This window comes from Camelus dromedarius, chromosome 25 (genome assembly GCF_036321535.1).
Source record: "Camelus dromedarius isolate mCamDro1 chromosome 25, mCamDro1.pat, whole genome shotgun sequence".
Lineage (NCBI taxonomy): Eukaryota > Metazoa > Chordata > Mammalia > Artiodactyla > Camelidae > Camelus > Camelus dromedarius.
In genome coordinates, this window is record NC_087460.1 from 17,169,125 (window position 1) to 17,190,842 (window position 21,718).

The 21,718-nt window shown below is 40.0% G+C and overlaps 1 protein-coding gene across 2 annotated transcripts in view; it reads right to left on the reverse strand.

Moving 5' to 3' along the window:
- Positions 1 to 8,785: 8,785 nt before the first annotated feature.
- The window catches only part of TM7SF3 (transmembrane 7 superfamily member 3), a 35,749-nt gene continuing 22,816 nt past the window's right edge, over positions 8,786 to 21,718 (reverse strand). For both annotated transcript variants that reach the window (XM_064479140.1, XM_010997114.3), the window contains 8 exons: positions 21,541 to 21,712; positions 18,842 to 19,019; positions 17,769 to 17,855; positions 16,107 to 16,187; positions 15,354 to 15,506; positions 11,869 to 11,966; positions 11,114 to 11,276; positions 8,786 to 9,377 (listed from right to left, as the gene is read on the reverse strand). In XM_064479140.1, coding sequence (XP_064335210.1) covers positions 9,115 to 9,377; positions 11,114 to 11,276; positions 11,869 to 11,966; positions 15,354 to 15,506; positions 16,107 to 16,187; positions 17,769 to 17,855; positions 18,842 to 19,019; positions 21,541 to 21,712 — 1,195 coding nt within the window. In that variant the 3' untranslated portion in view covers positions 8,786 to 9,114. The remainder of the gene's footprint in view (positions 9,378 to 11,113; positions 11,277 to 11,868; positions 11,967 to 15,353; positions 15,507 to 16,106; positions 16,188 to 17,768; positions 17,856 to 18,841; positions 19,020 to 21,540; positions 21,713 to 21,718) is intronic.

A 21,718-nucleotide genomic window follows, 5' to 3' on the forward strand; every position in this document is an offset into this window, starting at 1 on the left:
ACTGTACTCACTTATACTAAATATGTATTAAAATCAGCATGATAGAACATTCTACTTTTGAGTATATAATTCGTTAAGGTAATATTCATGTAGTAACTTTAATGTATAATTTCATATATTGGTGAAATTCAAAACTGCTTTTCACTTCGGAATTTTTTATCTTAAGTTTGGAGTAAGTGGGGTTGATGGGACAGATTGAACAGAAAAGGGCAAATGGCTCAAACATTAAATTGATTTCTTTTCTCATTCAGAGGCCTTAATTGATATTTTATAAACAAGTGACAGTTTTCATTTTTAAACTTTTCTATTGATTTTGGGGAAAGTATCCTTTAATTTGATGGCACATCATTCATAGAGTTTTTATCCCCAGTAAGAATTAGAATAAACTACATAATTGAGATTAAGTCTGAGGCAATTCATTGGGGCAGCTCTGTTATAAAAACTGAGAAATAATTATTTTTGTAAAACAAATAAGTTGAGTTAATTTATTCTTGCTCTTCTTCAATATTATTTCAAGAACTTGATGTTTAAAGACATTTACTTTGTTATATAGCAACAGTGTTCTATTCTTTTTTTTTTTTTTCAAGCAGAACCTTAAATTTATGTCTGAGAATATGTATTGCTGGGAACCTATTTTGTCAATAAAGATGAATGATTGAAATTGGTATGATCTCCAAGTTAATTTGAAAACAGTGTTTACATTTATTCTTACATACAGTTTATTTTTAGGGCTTTTTATTTATCTTTTCTTACCACAGATTTAGTACTTAGCAACAGCTCCTGTCTGTATTTCTTAGGAGTTGGCCAGCAACTTTTTGCTGATTCTGCAGAAATTTTGATCATCTGTAGTGGGTTTAATAGTGTCCCCCAGAGGAATGTCCAGGTCCTGTAACCTGCCATACCTGTGGATGTGAGCATATTTGCAGATAGAGTCTTTGTAGGTTTAAAGATCTCAGGATAAGATCATCCTGGTTTTAGTATGGGCCCCAAATCCAATGACTGGTGTTCTTATAAGAAAGAAGGAGATTTGAAACACAGACAGAAGGAGAATGTCCTATGAAGACAGAGACAGAGAGATACACAAACCAAGGAACCCTAAGTTTTATGAGGTGCCCCCCAGAAGCTAGGAGACGTGTGGGGAGCGATGTTGTCCCCGTCAGAGCCTCCAGAAGGGACCAGCCCTGCTTGATTTCACACTGCTGGCCGCCTTGATTTTCAGAACTCTGAGACAATCAATACATTTCTGTTAAGCCATCCAGCCTGCAGTAATTGGTTACAGCAGCCCTGGAGACAAATACATCACCCGTTGTTTATCTTCTGTCCGCTGTATTATTTATTTTATAAGTGGAGTGCAGCTCTAAAAAACCAGTTATGTACAGCTTCACAGATGAAGTGTTTTCTGCTCAAACAATATTCTTTGATATTCTTAAATATCAAGATGACTTCCAAAATTTTGTGTTTCTAAACTGACTCAATGAATGGGAGATCAGAGATGCTTCACTTAATTTGGGGTGACTATTGTCTTTTTTGACTATCAGTGTAAAACAGGAGTACATTTTTTAGTGAAGTATCAATGAACAATAATTTCTAATGAATTTGAGGGGACGTCTTCTTTTTACCTCACTGACTGCCCCTCAGTCTCCTTTGTTTTCTTCTTTCTGACTTCTTAGTGTTAGGGAACCACAGACCTCGGGCCTTACTCCTGCTCTGTATCTATACTCACTTCCCTGATGATCTCACCCAGGCTCGTGACTCTAATTACCACCTGTATGCTGGATGACTCCCAGATCCACAGCTCCCTAGACCTCTCATTAACTCCTGACTCATCCAACTGTGACTATCAAAGAAATATCTCGAACTTAAGACGTCCAAAGCTGCATTCCCAATCTTACTCTCAGATCTCTCCCATCTCAGTTGATGACAACTCCGTATGTCCAACTACAAGGGCCAAAACCCTTGGTGGCATCTTTGACTCCATTTCTTCCTGAATCTTGCACTCAATTCATTAGCAAATTCTGTTGATACTCCCTTCTACATACAGTTGACCCTTGAACAACTCGGGGGGATTAGGAGCACCAACTCTACACAGTCGAAAATCTGAGTATAACTTATAGTCGACCCTTCACATTTGCAGTTCCTCCATATCCAAGGTTCTGAATCCACGGATTGACCAACCACAGATCATGGGCTGTAGTATTTACTACTGAAAAATTTTGTATGTAAGTGGACCCATGCAGTTCAAACCTGTATTGTCAAAGGTCAACTGTATATCAGAATCCTACCATTTCTCAGCATCACTCCTGATTAAATCCACATCATGATACTGTTAGAACAAATTGGATTCAATATAAATACCCTACAATAAGAGCTACAGTAATCAAAACAATATGGTACTGGCACAAAAACGGACATACAGATCAATGGAATAAGAAAGTCCAAAAATAAACCCATGAACTTATGGTCAATTAATCTATGACAAAGAAGTCTATACAATGGAGAAAAGAGTCTCTTTGATAAGTGGTGCTGGGAAAACTGGACAGCTGCCTGTAAAAGAAGGAAACTAGACCATTTTCTCACACCACGTACAAAGATAAACTCAAAATGAATTAAAGACCTAAATGTAAGAATGGATACTATAACTCCTGGAGGAAAACATAAGCAGAACCCTCTATGACATAAATTGCAGTAATATTTTTTGGATCCACCTCCTAGAATAATGGAAATTAAAAACAAGAATAAACCAGTGGACCTAATTAATCTTAAAAGCTTTTTGCACAGCAAAGGAAACCATAAACAAAATGAAAGGACAACATACAGAATGGAAAAAATAAATATTTGAAAATGATGCAACCAACAAGGGATTAACTTCCAAAATATAAAAACAGCTCACACAGCTCAATATCAAAAAAACAACTCAGTAAAAAAAACGGGCAGATCTAAATAGACATTTCTTCAAAGAAGAAATATCGATGTCCAAGAGGCACACGAAAAGATGCTCAATGATGCTATTTGGGAAATGCAAATCAAAACTACAATAAGATCTGACCTCACACTAATCAAAATGGCCATCATTAAAAAATGCACAAAAGATAAATGCTGGAGAGGGTGTGGAGAAAAAAGAACTCTCCTACATTGTTGGTGGGAATGTAAATTGGCGCAGCCACTATGGAGGACAGTGTGGAAGTTCCTTAAGAAACTGAAAATAGAGTTGCTGTATGATCCAGTAGTCCCACTCCTGGGCATATATCCAGAGAACACTCTAATTTGAAAAGTTACGTGCACCCCAATGTTCATAGCAGCACTTTTTACAATAGTCAAGACATGGAAGTAACCTACATGTCCATCAACAGATGACTGGATAAAGAAGATGTAGTATATGAATACAGTGGAATACTACCCAGCCATAAAAAGGAATGAAATAATGTCATTAGCAGTAACATGGATGAACCTAGAGATTACCATACTAAATCAGGTAAGTCAGAGGAAGACAAATACATGATATCACTTATATGTAGAATCAAAAAAAATGATACAATTGAACTTATTTACAAACAGAAAAAGACTCAGACATAGAAAACAAACTTATGGTTACCAGGAGGGGACCAGGGCAGGGAGGGATAAATTGGGAGTTTGGGATTAGCAAGAAAAAAAAAACAAAACTATATATAGAATAGATAAACAACAAGGTCCTACTGCCTAGCATAGGGAACTATATTCAATGTTTTGTAGTAACCTGTAATGAAAAAGAATATGTATATATTTATAGGTATAGCTGAATCATGCTGTACACCAGAAATTAATACAACATTGTAAATCAACTATACTTCAGTTTTTTAGAAGGGGAAAAAATACCCTACAATAGGGAAATAGTAAATTTAATTAATCTAAATTTAGTTAATTTAATAATCTAAAAGTATTGATACCTACTCAGTGAAGTTTATTATATACTATGGCTTGAAGATTCTAGCAACAGGAATGAAAATATGAATCTAAATTTGCATAATAAAAAGCTTAGTACTAAATTGCACATTTAATTACAATCATGTAAAAATCAAATGCATTGGGGGATATTGACTATAAGCAAATAATATCAGTATACTAACAACTTATTCCATTGTTTATACACACTAGCCAATTCGTTTCTGTGGCCTGCTAACCAAAAGCCTTCAGAAAATTCACTACATTAAAATCAGTATCAGTGGGTAGAGTTGTGCCCCGAATAAAAATATGCTAATCTTGAAACACATGGTATACTTCTTTAGTATCAGAAGGCTACATTTGGGCTTCCTGTAAAACTAACAATGAAGACATGTGGTTAGAATCACTGTTCCCTAAGAGTGTGTCCCTGTCATGTGTGTGTGTAACCCTGAGCCTCAGGACAGAGCTTTGACTGGTGGAAACAGTTGATAAGGGGCTAGTGGCTCTTGGCTGCTTTAAACGCCTGAGGATTTGTCAGCTTCATCTCAGATTTCAGCCCCAATCAGGGGTCAAGTGCTCAGTCCTATCAAGCCAAAGCTGATGTGAGAGCAAGTGAATGAATTTTTCAAATATAAGCTTCTCCTAGAATATGTTCTTTTGAAGGTCTGGCTCAATGATCATAGGCTTTTGTCTATGATCAGGCTAAGTCAGGCAGACTCAAGACCTATACAGAATACAAGAGGTGAAAACATCTCTAGTCAGTAGAAAGAAAATCATGGTGTGTTATCATTGAAGGGCTTCAGAGGCACAGCTGGTTTGGAAGAAAGGTTGAGTAATTCATGGAATGGGAAACTGTCCTCTGTTCAAAAACCTTCAGGCATCAATACACAAGATGAGGGAGTGAGTTTTTTTTTCAGAGAAGCCTTCAATCCCATCCCTGAAATCAGTCCCCTAGAACCCTAGGCCCAGCCCTAACAATATATATATTTAAGTCATTTTGAGGAATTTTGATACATGGATGGTCTCAAAATGAGACAGCTGGTTTACTTAAAAAAAGGAGTTGAGGTCTACTTCAATTCCTGAAAACACCGTCCCCGGAGAAGTTGGGTGCAAAGGCCTGCTTAGTCATACATTTTACCAGCTGCATTCATCTTCTGATGCTCTACCTGCTTCCTCAAAACTCCCAGCACAGGTTCCCATGCTCTTCCCAGTATGTACACCACGAGTTCAGGCAAGCTGATCACATGCAAGTCTGGGCAATAAAGAATCCACTCACTGGAGCCATAAAACCTCATGTGAGACAGAATAACCTCTTTGCCCTTAAGAACTTCAAAGGCAAAAGATTTCAAAAAGAAAAAAAAAAGAATGTGGCCATTCTTTAACCTCCTTCCAGGGGAAGGCATTCACCCTGGGGCAGCAGAGTTAGGTATATTATTATACTTGTATGTGCAGGACTCTGGAATAGAAGGAATGATTCCAAGGGCCATGGTGTGTGGGTCACTCAGGTGTTCTGATGTGCCTGCCAGGGAATAATTGCTAAATTCTAAGGTCTTGGGAAGAATGGAAAAAGAAAGGTAAATGAAAAGACGCAGTGCGCTCTGTGCCATTTTGTAGTACGGTTAAAATTTAATGAGGAAAAGAAGACGATAAAAATAGAAGCAACATATGACCCAGCAATGCCACTTCTGGATACGTATCCAAAGAAACCGGCAACAGGATATTGAAAAAATATCTGTACTCCCATGTTGATTGCAGCATTATCCACAATAGCCAAGATAGGGGAGCAACCTAAGTGTCCTTCAATGGAGGAATGGAAACAGATGTTGCTTATACGTACAATCGAATGTTATTCAGCCATGGGAAAGAAGGGAATTCTGCCATTTGTGACAACATGGATGGACCTTGAGAGCATTATGCCCAGTGAGAAAAGTCAGCAGAGAAAGACAAATACTGTGTGACATCACTTAAACAACGGAAATTCATTTTCTTACCGTTCTGGAGCCTGGGAGTCCAAGATCTGGTTGGTTTCATCTGAGGCCTCTCTCTGCTGGCAGACAGCTGGCATCCTAGTGTCCTCAAATGTACTTTGCTCCAGTGTCTCTGTGTGTTCTCATCTTTTTGTAAAGACACAAGTCAGATGAGATAAGGGCCTACTCTAGTGGCCTCATTTTTAACATAATTACCTCTTTAATAAAGCCCTCTCTCCAAATACAGTCACATTCCAAAGAACTGAGAGGCTGGGGCTTCAACACATGAATTTGGAGGGAGACACAGTTCAGCCCGTATCAAAACGGAAAACACAGGTAACCTCCCTCCCTGGGCGCGGTGGGAAAGCTTCAGCCCAGTTCTCAGGAAACGAGAGCCCAGAATTCTGAGGTTTTAATGATAGTTAATAACAGGTATCAAGTACATCATCAAAAAATAAACTTTATACCAAAAAAAAAAAAAAAACTACACAAATGCGGCTGTGCAGAAATACTTACAGACACTGGAAATTTTATCTATCATATACCCTGCACTGAATAGGAAATGGTCCAGGACCGCAGAGAATTAACTTGGAAAAAAACATGTTTTCACTGTGTAAAATTGATAATTCCCCAAAAGATATCATGGCAATATAAACATTAGGCGCTCCCTACCAATTCACCAGCAGAAGGATATTGAAAATAATCAATGAGGTACATTTTCATAATGATAAGAATGTAAAGCACATCTGAACAGGGAGTTAGGCATCCCAGATTTTGGTCTGGGCACTACTATTTGATACTGTGACTTCATATAATTGATTGAGAATTTCCTCAGGTGTAAAATAACATGCTAACATATTAGATCAGACAACATGATCTCTAAAGTTCATTCCTGGTCTAATATTCTAGCAATTTCTTTGTTAGAATCAGTTTTCTATCCCATTTTAAACAGAACTCAGCTGGTCCATAGCACTGGTTAGCTGCTGGGCTTTGACAACCTGGTAGCTAATCTTTAAGAGGTTAGTCAGAACCAAAACTCTTAAAGAACAGTAGGACCAAGTTTACGGTAACACTGCTGTTTTTCTGAGTTGACACGATTGAAGGGCTAATGACACCAACACAAACTAACGCATTCAAGACATCAGCTTTCCTTCTAACAAAGCTTACAACTTTTAACCCATGCCCCCAAGTTCCCTTCAATTCCTATCATTCCATTTATGCTTAAACTGATTTTTTAAGATAAAGAATTATTTGTCCAGATGAAATGATTTCATTTTTATAGCTGTGAAATTATCTTCTCATATCTTATTACTTTGGTACCAATACAGCTGGGAAAAAATTTTATAAGAATTTTATAATAAGGAGACTTTTAGCATTTTTTTTCAAAATAGGTATTTATTATTTAAAAAATTATACAAACTGGCTTTTTATTACTCACAAATTATCATGAAAAATTTTAAATAATTTGTAACCCCTTACCCCCCCAAGAAAGTGTGTTCTGTCTTTACAATCCTCACTGGCAGTGCATTTTGATGGTATAGAAAATAACTCACAAATATTCCATGTAACTTTGTTAGAATTTACAGTGATATGGCAGAAGCCAGAATCCCTATGGTGAATTATAAAAAAAAATATTTTTCTCTTCACGTTTAAGTGTTATTGAAGTTATCTAAACAGTGAAGTTTACAAAATAAATAAACGAACAATTGTGTATAATTTTTCAAAGCAGAAAGGATTAGTTATAAATTTTTTTTCATTTTGTTTCAGCCTTTCCAAAACACTTTGAAAAGCAAAAGTTGAAAATTTTCCAGTCAACTGAAACTTCAAAAATCTATTTTGAAAAACTCTTAGAAGCAGCATCGTTTAAACAGTGGTTCACTCACAAGTGGAAATGCAGCAACCACACCCAGGCTCACCATCACCCAGGCTTGTCAGAGTCACCAGCCTCGAATCCAAGGCAGAACCTGGGGAGAGGCTCTGAAAGTTAAGAGGAAAGGCCATGAGGAGTAGGGACGCAACCCAGGGCATCCGAGTGCCTCGTGGTGGACAAAAAAAGAGTCAAAACCGAAGAGACTCTCCTTACAGAATCCAAGGTCCTCATTAAAAGCAGCTCTATTAAACACCTGAATCCCTTCTGAATCCCCCCTTATCACTTTGAAGCACAGAGAGCACGAAGGCTTCATACAGAAATGTTTTGAAACTGTATTTTACATCAATGCTCTAACAACTCATTTAGCAGAAAGAACTACAAAACGCAGATTTTTTAAAGATTTCCTTAGTAATGGGACTACATGTAGATGAAGTTAGGAGCCAACCTCTTTCCTAACAACAAAACAATTCTTATGTCATCTAATACAGTTTACTAGAGATCAACTGTCAATATTATTTTAAAAGGTCTTGAAAGGGAAAAAAAAGGGCCCTTTTTAAATCTGGAATATAAATAAATCATTCATATAGAAGTTGTATTATTCATATAAATTGACCTATTTTCAAATAATTGAAATAATTTAGCTATTTAAATTACCATTTGGGGCAATAAAAGGCAAAGACAAAGGGTACCTGCTGAACTACACACTTAAAAATGACTGGAACGTAAGTATGTATTTTACCACAATTAAATAAACAAAAGAGTGGTATCTTTTGATAACACAGGATACTAAGAAAGGTGCAACTAAGTAATCAGACTGCTTTTAGTAAGAAAATAAGTTGGTTCTACCTCTTTTGTACTCTGAAGTTCAAAGGTGCAGTATTGAATCCTCTAAACACAGTAGCAAATAAAAATACAGTCCAAGCCTTAAATAAAACCACCCTCTGCGCCCCAGCTCCAGAGTTTAGACAGTCAGGTGAGAGAATTGTTCCAGGAGTTATAAAAAGAAAGTATCAGAACAACTGATTTTTAATTTTTCTTTTTTCTTTTTTTTTTTTTTGAGTGTATTTATTTAACGGAATAAGTTGATCATATATTTATAAACCAGAGGGGAATTTCTTAGGCATTCGGTAATAAGGAAAAACCTCCCTACCAGCATTTTTGGTCATCCTTCTCACTCTGACTGAGAATTACTGTCATCTCCCCAGCACACCCTTACCCCATGCCCACAAGGACACCACAATACTGTACAAAGCGCAGGTGCAGAGGCCGGTTTCTCAGCAGCCGGCCGTCAACACCAGCTCCGAGGCGGTGCCTGGGCCGCGCTGCAAGATCACACTTGTGCCGCCAGCCCGCTGGCCTCTACAGAAGCAGGGGCGTCCTCTCTCCGGCGGGCTGTTCCTTCCGGAAGAGCTCTTTGATCCGGGCCAACCGGCCGCGGAGCCGCTCTCTCAGCGGAGGGATGTGGTGGCTGGGGTCCAGGATGTTGGTCACTCTGCGCTCTCGCTCTCGCTTCCACAGCTTGTAGGGGTGGGGAGGGAAGAACGGCTGCCCTCTTTCTCTGCGAATCTGAAACGTGATGCCACTCACAGCCAGCATCCCCCACACTGCCAGGATAATGAAGTCTAGAAGCCAGGAGAAAAGCGCAGCGTGAACTCTCGAATTTTAAAACCTAACACAGATCTAACACAACACTGCCTAGCCTCCCTCCGTTTCATCCTTCCTCAGTTAATATTAGGCTTTCTGGTAAGTCAGTCCAAACGTACGTGTATTTCCTCACCTACAAACCAAGGAATGAGCGAGGAAGCTCTGGTCTCACATTTTAAAATAGGAATTTCCTATTACAGGCATTTGAAATCCAGACAGGTTGTAAAGGAATTAGTTGTTTGGATCCTTGTCATTCCAATATCTTGTGACTAGTGCCCACAGGCAGAGCTGTTTGTTGTGTTTCTCCAGAGGAGGTGGGGAAAAGGCAGTGATCTAGGTGTACCTCACTAATGTACATCATGGAACATTAGAGGCCACCATGCTGTTTTTCCCCATTCGAACCTGTATGGTATTTCTATATTCATCCCCCTTGGGTAGGATGGGTATAGAAATGCATGAAGAGATTCAACAAATTGTACTGAGCTTCCAATAAAAGGCTTGGCAAAATATTGTCAAACTTCCAAGACACATGGCTTTCAAGGTCTCCACTGTCAACCTCTCAAACAACGTGGGCAGGCTGAGGACAGCAGAGGGAAAGACTTGCCCTTAAATATTCAAAACAATCACAATCGGATTATGGGTCTTCAATTCTAAGACCTGCTCTTCCATCCTCTCTATTTTAACATTTCTGAAACCAACGTATCATAAACCTTGGTGAACATTTGATTCAGTAGTCATTTTTTTTTCCCTTCAAAAAGTTAATGGAAAGTTTTAACGGGCAGACTCTTACAGTTGAGGAAACCATACAATTACTGATTGAAAAATCACTTTAACCTTTTTTTAAAAAAAAAAGTTTTAAATCTCAGCACATCTTTTTTTTATTGCAGTATAGTCAGTTTACAATGTTGAGTTAATTTCTGTACAGCACAGTGATTCATTTATACATATATATTCCTTTTCTTTTTTTAAATTCTTTTTTAATTGAAGTATAGTAAGTTACAATGTGTCAGTTTCCGGTGTACAGCATAATGTCCCAGTCATGCATATATATAAATATATATATATACACATATATTCATTTTCATATTCTTTTTCATTAAAGGTTATTACGAGATATTGAATATAGTTCCCTGTGCTATACAGAAGAAACTTGTTTTTAATCTATTTTTATATATAGTGGTTAACATTTGCAAATCTCAATCTCCCCAGTTTATCCCTTCCCACTCCCTTTCCCAGGGAACCATAAGATTGTTTACTATGTCTCCGAGTCTGTTTCTCACTTTTGATGAGCAAATTACCTGCTTCTTTACAGGCGGGAAACAAGGGAACAGCTTACAAAATCAGGTTGTCATTCTCACCCCTTATCCCACCCCAATTCCTCAGGGGTGCAACAGCTTTATTCTCAGCATTTTCCCCTCAACTAGGAATTGACCAGGTGAATCTTAGTAATTCTGGTTTAGAAATGTCTTAATGAAGTCCACAGAGCAGATTTTTAGAAGCATGAACTTCGACCACCTTACAAATTTAAATTCTCTGCTCCCGGGATCATAAGTTATCATTGACACAGGACACTAAAGGCATCTGTACTCTGTGAGTTTCCTCCTTTGGTCCAGGGAATCCTTCTTCCAATCTAGTTACCGAGTGCTCTCGTTAGCACAGGTGGGCCACTGTTCCTATTTGACTATCACTCTGGTTCTTGGATTTGGAGTCTTACCATTCGTTTGAAAAGGCACGTTTAGGAAAGCCCCGCGGAAATCCACGTGGAGCGCTCTCTTGAGTACGTTCAAAGTGATGTAAGAAAGGCTCGTGTACAAGTAACTGTGAATGGCCAGGACCATCGAATAGGAGCCAACGAGTCCACAAGTCAGGATGTTCAGCTGGGGAAGAACAGAAGGGTTTAGGCATCACCTCTGGCAGAACAATAATAGCTCTGAACTCGCACCACTGGCCTCAGTCTCCGGGAACCACTTCCGCTCCCTCAGGGCACATGAAGAGGAACCAAGTCTTAGAGCTGAGTGAAGCTTTGTTCTCTGAGAAGATGAACTGCAAAGAACCTGCAACACCCACAGTTCGTAAAACACACGTTCCCTCATCATAGGAAATATCTTCTCTACGAAAGAGCTTCAACAATGAACTCTAATTAGATGAAGAACCATTCCTCTGGAGAGAGAGCTGAAACTAACCACCCATCTGGTGGTGGCATTACTGTAAGCCCTACCTTCTCTGCTTCCACTGTTAAAAGCATGATGAGCATGATGAATGCCTGCTCTATTTGATGGAAAAAAACAGGGTGGTAATCGTAACTAGAACTTCTCTCGCTTTCGCAGCAACCAGGCTACGTAAAAATCAATCATCTGATACAGATTATCAGACTCTCCCTAGTGAATAAAAATGCAAAATGATGCAACAAGTGAACAAATGAAGGCCCGGGAGAATAGAAGGAATAAACTGACCCCATAAAACACTTACTATTCTTAGGCAGCCTATGAAAACCACTGGAATGACAACAGCTATACAAGAGAAGGTCACCCAGAATATTGCGTCATCACGGAAAAGCTTTAGGTTTCCTGAAAAAGCAAAAAAAAAAATCAAGGGTACACAAACAGGTTCACTAAGTCAAATTTCACTTTCTCAACACATGAACACAGATACACATTGAAGATTTTATGTAACAACCAGGGACTACATTGGCGATTAGAAATGAATTGATATTTTTTTCATTTAACAGTCAATATAGTCCCCTTTGAAGGGTGCGTTCGAAGAAGGTAGAGGAGTGGGAGGAAAACCAAGTAGGTAAATGCTCTGCACTTATGACCAGGATAATTTAGAAGAGGCTGGACTAGTCCAAGCTCTTCCCTTCATTAGCTGTCATGCTGGGTCTCAGTTTCCTAACCTATGAGGTAAGAAGGTTGAACTACTCCATCTCCAAGCTCCAAATTATCCTTTCTCGCTATCAGTGTCTACAATTCCATGATTTTGTTCTGCAAAGTGAAAAATACAAGTGGCATTCAGAGCTAACCATATGAACTGCAATACAGCAGCAAAATCCATTGAAGAGATTTTTACCATTAATTCATTTCCCGCCCAGCGACTGCACACTGGAGATGCGATTTCCTCAGGCATGATGAGAGACAGGAGCCAGCCTCTTATTTGCCCTACTAAACCCTCTCCAAAACTCGGCACACCTCGGGGTGACTCATGATGGATACATTAGAACTCCTATTATAAATTATGCTTAAATAGCAAGAAGATAAGCCTGAGAATTATTTAATATGACACTGGCACCAGCACTCAGTCCAACTGGAGGTGGCCCTGCATCTTGAGACCCATGTGCCAAGAGTGGGGGTTCCGTGGTCAGGGGATCTGACCTGGAGACCCCACAATCTCAGAAAACAAACTCCAACCCGCTGCAGGGAGTGTGTGGACCATCTTCTCTAGTTCAACTATACTAACCTTCACAAAATACACATGGGGCTTTAAAAAAAAGTCTTTCGAGGAATCCAGGGATTAAAAATAGTAGTTATGACCCAGGCTTGTGAAGACTGACCCTTTCAGAGTACAAGCTCTTTGTGAGCCACATAATAAGGTGAAAACAGTCATTTAATTAGATCTGAGAGGTCAGCCAAAGACTTTTCAAATTTTAATGCTTAAAAATAGGAGTTTGCACCCACTCTCATGAAGGAGACACTTACCCTAAATATCCATGAGCAATGAGATAGTTCATATGCATTAGCTACTAAAAATAAGACAGTTTGACATATTAGCTATAAAAAACTCTAACCAATCACCCCTCCATCCTCCAAGCATTAACGAAAAGGGAGGAAGCTCACTAAGCGGTATTTGATTTAGCGCTTCTAACGTCCTGAACCTGCATTGTCAACGAACATCCCTGTGGATCTGTCATCTGGCCAAATCTAAACAATGCTACTTTGCAGGTAGATTAAAAAGCTGCCTGTAAGGGGGACTGTGGGAATGGACTTGGCTATAGGTTTGCTAAAACCAGAACAAAGGGCCTTGGAATGGTCAGTAAACTCACAGGTCAGCAATTCTCTCTGGTCTTAAAAAGATCTTTAGAGAGCCAACTGCTCTCTGTATCCTGCATTCTCAAGAGTGGACAGCCTCAAGAGACAGCTATTCTTCTTTTAAAAAATTTTTATTGAAGTATGGTTGATTTATAATGTTGTGTTAGTTTCAGGTATACAGCAAAGTGATTTGGTTTTATATATATATATAAGTTTATATATATATATATATACATATATATTTGGTTTTATATATATTTTTTCTTTCTCCAGTTCTTTTCCATTATAGGTTATTACAAGACATTGAATACAGTTCCCTGTGCTACACAGCAGGTCCTTGTTGGTTATCTATTTTATATATAGTAGTGTGCATCTCTTAATCCCAAAGTCCTAATTTATCCCTCCCCCAACTCTCCCTTTTGGTAACAATTTAAGTTCATTTTCTATGCCTGTGAGTCTGTTTCTGTTTTGTGAATAAGTTCATTTGTATCATTTTTTTAGATTTCACAAATAAGTGATATCTTATGATCTTTGTCTTTCTCTGACTTACTTCACTTAGTTTGATCATCTCTAGGTCCACCCATGTTGTTGCATATGGCATTATTTCATTCTTTTTTATGCCTGAGTAGTATTCCATGTTGTGTGTGTGTCTCTGTATGTGTGTGTGTACACACATCTTCTTTCTCCATTCATCTGAGGAGACACCTATTCTTATATCTAACATTCCCATAACCTTTAATCTGATATTGAAATATAAGAACTAAACATTATCACAAGAAATAGCTTAATAGAGAACCTTTGACTATAGATACTCCTCTTTGTTTTTGCAGTTTTGACAACAACCAGGAAGTGTAAGGTACTGTACAACTGCAAAGTGACGGAGGACAGAATAGGCCACCCTAAAATGTGCCCCTTGGGCATGTGGATTATTTTGTGCTAAAGACAATCAAGACCCTGGGATTCAGGAAAAACGTTTCTCCCCTTCTACTGCCTAAAAGAATTTAGATCGTGGGGATTGGCCCAGAAAGCAAGCAACTACCAGAGATAGCGTTTTATCTGCAAGACTCAGCTGCATCGCGGGGCAAACATCTGACCACCGAACACCTGCTCTTCTTAAGCTCCTCTGAATTGCCCTCCTCCCCTTTGAAGCCCCAGACTCCCTTCATGTCTTAGCTCAGGACGGCAGATAAGCCTCAACTGCTGAACTGCCTCTGGGTTTATATTTTTAAATGGGACTCCAGGACATACGAAATTCAATTTGTTTTCCTCCTATACGCTGTCTTATGTCAATTTAACTATTAGAGCAGCCAAAGAACCTGGAAGGGCAGAAGGAAAATTTTTCTCCCCTACAAGAGAAAGTCAACTTACAAGTTAACTAAAAAAATCCGCAGAACCATCCCTGAGCTACAGTCCTAGGAGGACTGCAAGTCGGTGCCTTAGGAACACTCGGGGTCTAGCCAGGGGTGGGAGCAGAGGCCAGGGGTGTAAGAGTACACCGGGAACCAAGCATCAGGTTCCCCAACTCAGCTGCCATCAGAGCAGCACCGAATGTATCCGTGGGATGTACTGGGCTCCTGCTGAAGAGTCACTTGAAGAAAGAGTTCCAGGGTTTTAAAAAAATAACAAACAAAACCCACCATTGTGCCATATATTAACAATCCCCTCTGCTTTCATTAATTCTAACTCACACACACGTTATCACAACAAACAGGTACAAAGCCACCTCCAAAGAGGTTGTATAATTCATCTTTGAAGACAGAGGGACTCTTATGAGTACTGACTCTCCCAAAAGTGCCACATTTTCATCCCCAATGTCCAGAATTCTCCAGGAGAAGCCCTGAATCCCGGATGCAGCAGTATGCGTGGAGGGTCGAAACAGTCTTTAAAACAGTAAACTGAACACACACAAAACATTAGTTGGGCATCTCCTACCCAGCGGAGTGAAGAAGGTCACTGACGAGACGAGGAAGCCCAGCACGAGTCCGACACACAGCAGGCAGGGCGCGAGGACCCCGAATCGCCACCACACGGCGGCCAAGAAGACCCCACCAACGCTTCCAGCGACGGCGGTCAGCGCCAGCAGGACTGCACGAGGGGAGAGGAAAACCGGGGATCAAAGGCCGCCTAGACACACGGTGCTGTCCCCAGAGCCAGCCTTAGCCTTTCTGTCGCTCGGGTGCCGCGAAACCAGCGTGGGAAAGCCCTCTCCAGGGAGGGAGCCTCTCGTCTGAGGCTGGAAACCCGCTGGGAAGCTACACCCCCCAGGTCCAGCGACAGGCGGGGCTTGGCCCAACATACAACTGGGACTGAGGAAGAAGGGGCGACAAGCACTCTGTTCAATGAGACAAGGAAGGAGTCGTCGTGTTGTTTTAAGGTAAAGAAAATCTTAATGTTCTGAAGCTGGAAATGTCATCTCTTCAATACGCCACACAGCTGGAACACAAGTGGATAATCAGCATGGCCCTTCGTTTCCCTAAGGACCTGCGAATTCACCACGCGGATGGAGAACCCGGAAGGGAAGGCGTGAATAGAAAGCTGAGGGAAGATGTGTCGAGCACGGGCGGCCCCTTACTTCACACACACAGGAGGACGTCACTCTCAGCTCTGGGCCAACGTAGGAGAGGTGGGTGTCAACACGGCACCTTCTTTCTGAACCCTCAGTCAAGCGAGATGTTTTTCACTTACCATCGTACGTCAGAGGGGTCAGTCTTGTAATCAGTATGTAAAAGAAGAATCCCACGAAGATAAAGCCCATGAAGAATAGTTCTAGCAGGAAACCACCAGGGAAGGGGAAAAAACAAAAGAAAACAAAACAAAAAGCCACGAGCTATGGTTAAGTAGTCCTTTTACAACGCAGTTTAAATGTCTAACCTACAAATACATGTTTAAATTCCCAGAAGGTACACATGAGGGCATTCAGAGAAGAGAAATAATTATCTAAAAGGCAGGAAAAAAGTCAAAGCCATTGGGAGGATATGTTATTATTAAATGAGTATAATATTAAAGTATTAACTGTAGGATACATTTTCTTATTTATAGGTCAATTTTAATTGATAAGGTAACTTAATTTTGTGGCTCATTTTAATATATTTATACTTCCTACTTAAAACAAAAATACTACTTTTGTCATTGTTTCTTTCTTTTCTTAACTTTTTTTATTGAGTTATAGTCATTTTACAATGTTGTGTCAAATTCTAGTGTAGAGCACAATTTTTCAGTTATACGTGAACATACATTCATTGTCACATTCACTTTCGCTGTGAGCCACCACAAGATCCTGTATGTATTTCCCTGTGCTACACAGTACCTTCCTTTTGTCATTGTTTCTGATCAGAATCAAATACTAAATTTCAATTCATTACATGAGCAACAATATAATTTGAAAGATTAAAAAATATATATATATATATATATATATATATGTAACAAAATATTCCAAAGCAAAATGTGACTTTTTGTCTTCTTTAATTCATCCTTTCCTGTTGAGGATAAACATCAATCATTGTCCTCATCCACTAAAATACCTTAGTAATACCTTTGGGATCATGCACACAGCTGAGTAATTAAATTCTGTACTGTAGAATCATTCTACACTTTGAGGAATTAAATATTCTTCACGATTTTCTCAATCAAGAAAAAAGTATAGTAATAGAGAGAGGAGTTGCTATTTCAGTTCATTAAAGCAAGTTTGAAGAGTTTTTATAAGACCAGGATTAGGTTCACTCTCCCATTGATTCTCTGATCACCCCTTGTTAATGAATTAAATAAGGATAAGGTTTTTTTTTTTTTTTTTTTTTTAGTAATTGCAAACGTTAGTGACATAAAACGCAGCCCAAAGAATTCAAATCAATTTAATAGCATAATATATATTCTACTCCCCACACTGGGTTTCACTGAGCAGATTGCGGAGTTCCCATGTGCTGTCTGAACCTCCCAGGACTGAGCAGACATTTCAAACTCACTGTCCACTGCAGCCTTGCAGCCTAAGTTATATGAAACCCTGCCGATCAACATCAGCAAAACCCACATATATTTGGACACAGACGTCCTGATTTCTAACCTCCGTTATCTTTGGTCAACTAGCCAATCTAGCAATTGAAGAAGTTCGATGCGCAAATCAAATTTTATTCTCCTCCTAATAAGAGGAGGTTGCACTCCATTGCTGAGAAAAGAAAAAATAAAAATGCAGAATAACCCAGCAGAATCTTTACTAAAGACCCCAGCCACAAATCCATAAAGACAGTGGAGATAACCAGCGGCTCATGCTCCTTACAAGTCAGAAATTCCCCAAGAACGTTTTAGAAAAAAGACCACGAGGCATGTAAACAGCTACATCAGACAAGATACCTGTTTTCCAGAATCTGTGTCCAAAGAAACAAATGAAGAGACCAAGCAGGGCAAAAAGAGTGAAGAACACTTTGGAAGACACTCTTCCTAAAAATAGTGAACATTTAGTGAATGATACATCCAACTTGATACATTGCAGTTAATCAATATAGAGCAAAGTTTCAAGAAAAAAGCAAAGTGAACTGACAGTAATTTATTCCATACATAAACAATTTATATTACAAACACTCTTTCCACCCCTGAGGAATTATTCTAGCTGGGCAATGAATACCAGTGGCTGCTGGTATACTAAAAAGAGAAACCAGACAGTATTGCTTCCTGACGGGCATCTGCAGCACTAACTCCGACATATACCTGGGGGAAGGAGGTGGGGGAAAGAGGGAAAGGAGGAGGAGAGAGAGTGTGCCTGCAACAATCAGTTCTGCTTCTTCACAAATAGACTACAGGAGACAAAGGAGGGAGGGAGGGGCGAGAACTAAGGCTTCAAAGAGATTTAAGAGACACATCAACTAAACATAACGGTCAGACCTCATCAGAAACCTGACTGAAATAAACGAACAAAAAAACTGCAAAGCAATCAAGGCAGGCTCCCAGGTGGGGGCCTCTGCTGGCTGTCCCCTCTGCCTACCCCCACCCTCCCCCAGCCATGTGCATGGCTCCTTGCCTCTCTTGGGTCTTCACTCAAATGCTACCTGTGCAGCAGGCCTTCCCCAGCCATGCCTTCTCCAGTTCTCTTGCCCTCACTCGTTCTCTCCCTTTCCTATTTCATTTTTGCTTCTTAGCCCTCATCGCTTATCTCAGATACTGTATATTTTACAGAAGTACCTTGTCTGTCTCGTTACCACCCCCCCCACTAAAATACAGGTTCCAGGAGGGCAGATATGTTGTTTCTTTTGTCCGCTGCTGTAACCCAGTGCCTAGAACAGAGAGGGCAATAAAGGAAGGGCTCAGGAGATGTGTGTCGAATGAATGAATGAGACAAACGTACTTTAAAAAATTCTTAAGCTCCGTACCAGTTGATAACACCTGCAAAGCTAAAGAAGAATTGTCACAGTTTAAATCCATATACTCACCCAGGGAAGAACAATTACCCTCTGTTGTCACAAAACTGCAAGTGTACGTGTGAGCAGGAACGTAGGCAGCAGACGTATTTAGAAACGGATCCCGAACGATGACATTGTAAATGACACCTTGTCCCCGGAGGGAGGAGAAAGAAACACTTGTCTTATCATTTGCTGTTAGGGTAACCACCTAAAGCCAAAAATAAAGCATGATTAGTGTTTGGATTTCAAAAAAAACCAAAAACAAATTCCACAAGCTTTTCTATTATAACCGCACCTACACGTAATATTAAATTCGAATATTAAAGTATAATTCTTGTTTAAGATACACACCGACCCATCTGGCTTTGTCAAAAGACTGTCCTACACGGTCTGCACGTGCTGATATGAACCACCTCTTACACAAAATGCATTTAAAGCTTTCGTATAGCATTAGATGTCCATAATTTAAGTAAAATGTCATATAAATAATGGGTAAATGTTCATCAGGACAAAGTAAAAAAGTTTTTCTCATCTGCTAGATTGTAAATGACGTTAAGGGCAGGCATCTGCTTGATCTTGTTAACTAGCCTCCCCTGAATACTTAGCGTGGTGCTTGGCACAGTTAAGTGGCCAACAAAACATTAGCGATCGCTGCGAGCTACGAACCCACGTAAGCCACGTGGGCTAACATCTCAGAGAGAACTCCCATTTGTCTTTGCCTACCAGGTTCTGAAATGAGAAAAATTACATATAGCTATGTTATGCTGTCATCTTTGGCTTCAAATATTCCCTTTGAAAGGCTGTTTTTTAGATAGGCAATACATGTAACAGAAATAAAAGCCCCGCCCCCACAGACATCATAGCCCTAATACACAGAGTATCAGAAGTAAATAATTAGGAGCCTCTGAGAAAACTTCTACCATATAAAAATAGTGCTCAACCTTCAAAAACTTGTTTTCTGGGCCAAGAATTGGTCAAGCCCAACAAAAATGTTAACACTACCTCCTACTCTCCCAAGTTTTAATTACGAGACATCCAACTTGAGAGAAATACTGAAAGAATAACACGATGAATGAGTTACATCCCACCACTTAGACGCAACAATTGTGACTATTTCACTGTATTTGCTTTTCTGTGCCTCCCTCCTACTCCCCCACCCCTCTCTTTCTCTCTTTTAATTTTGCTGAACCATTTTAAAGTAAGTTATGGGTATTGTGACATTTCACTTGTAACTCCTTCAGCATGCATGTCCTAACACCGTGTTTCTCAAACTTAATGGCCTATGAGTCACTGGGGAGCTTGTTAAACACAGACTCAGGTTCTGTGGGTCAGAGGGGCCCTGAGATTCTGCTTTTCTGAGACTCTCCTGGGTGATGCACTGCTGTGCACGGATCTGCCACACCTTGAGGAGCAAAGTGCTGAGCACAAACATACTCTCCTATATGCCCACGATGCCTTAGCTCACCTAAGAAAATTAATAATTTCTTATTATCTAATACAGAGTCCATATTCAAATTTTCCTAAATGTCTTTTATAGCTGTTTTCTCCCCTTTAACCAAAATCCAATCAAGTTTCATGAATGGTGTTTATCTCCAGTCTCTGTAATCTAGAACAATCCTTCCCACCACCCTTCTCCCACCCGCCCAGTGTCTTCTGAGAGATGAAGGAAGTCATCTGATAGACTAGATAGTTTTCTGGTACAGGGCTCGCTCTCAGCACGAGGCAATGACGACCCAGGTGACAGAGTAACGAAATGAGACCTTGCTCTGAGAGAGACTGGGCCCCTGGGCTAAGCACACACACCTTGTTTTAGTCACTTCTTTCTATGTAACCTGGTCATCGACAACCTCCTGGGAATATCAGAGCAGTCCAGAGAAACTCTACACATAGACCATTAGACTAAAGGATGACCCGGGTATTAGACTGGCGTATCAGGCATCTTTTAAGACATAAAGATAAAACCTTGCACTCCAAATACGGACCTAGAGCATTAGTCTCAAATTTTTAAGTGCATAGGAATCCCCTGGGGAATCTCATTAGATGCAGATTCTGCTTTAGCAGGTCTGGGGTGGAGTCTTGAGTCTGCAACTCTAAGAGACTCCCAGGTGAAGCCAATGCTGCCGGCTTGTACCCCACGCTCGGAGGAGGAAGAGTTTTCAGGGCTTAAAAAGTTCGGAGAAAATTTTTGCTCCAAGTTGGAGACTTTGGGTTTAAACATTAATGATAATGTTTATATCCATAAATAGTTTCAGGTTATTTTTTTCTCGAAACACTATATAACCTTTATACTTGCCAAAAGTTTTTATCTAACAGTTACGGGAGTACGTAGAAAACCACCACCCACTTCCATCCATAGCTCAAGATTACCAGGTCATACATGTGGCTGTAAGTAAAACATAACAAGGCGGAGGGTACAGCTCAGAGGTAGAGCACATGCTTAGAATCACAAAGTCCTGGGTTCAATCCCCAGGACCTCCACTGAAAAAAAAAAAAAAAAAAAGGTAAAACATAATGTAATTTACATGCATCTCCTCAAAAAGTCAGCACGATTTTGAGCTATCACTAGCAATGACGCCCAAAATGAAAACAAAATAAAAGACAATGAGGTGAGAATCCCAGAAAGGCCCAGAAAACAGCACACACACAAAAGCTCCCGGTAGCTTCTCCCCTGCTCAACTCTTATAAAAGTGTCAGGATCTGGCCACGCAAAGGAGGGGAATCAGATTTACCTTGACAGCACTGGCCTTCACCTGCGGCACCTCAGCCATCCTCCGCAGGTGCCTGAGCAGCGCCTCCTCGGTGAGGTCGTTCTCGGGCAGAAAATACTGGTAGACATCGTACTGCAGCCTCCACCTGGAGCCCCGGCCTGTCTGGATATCACACGGCGGAGGGTCCGCGCCTCTAAAG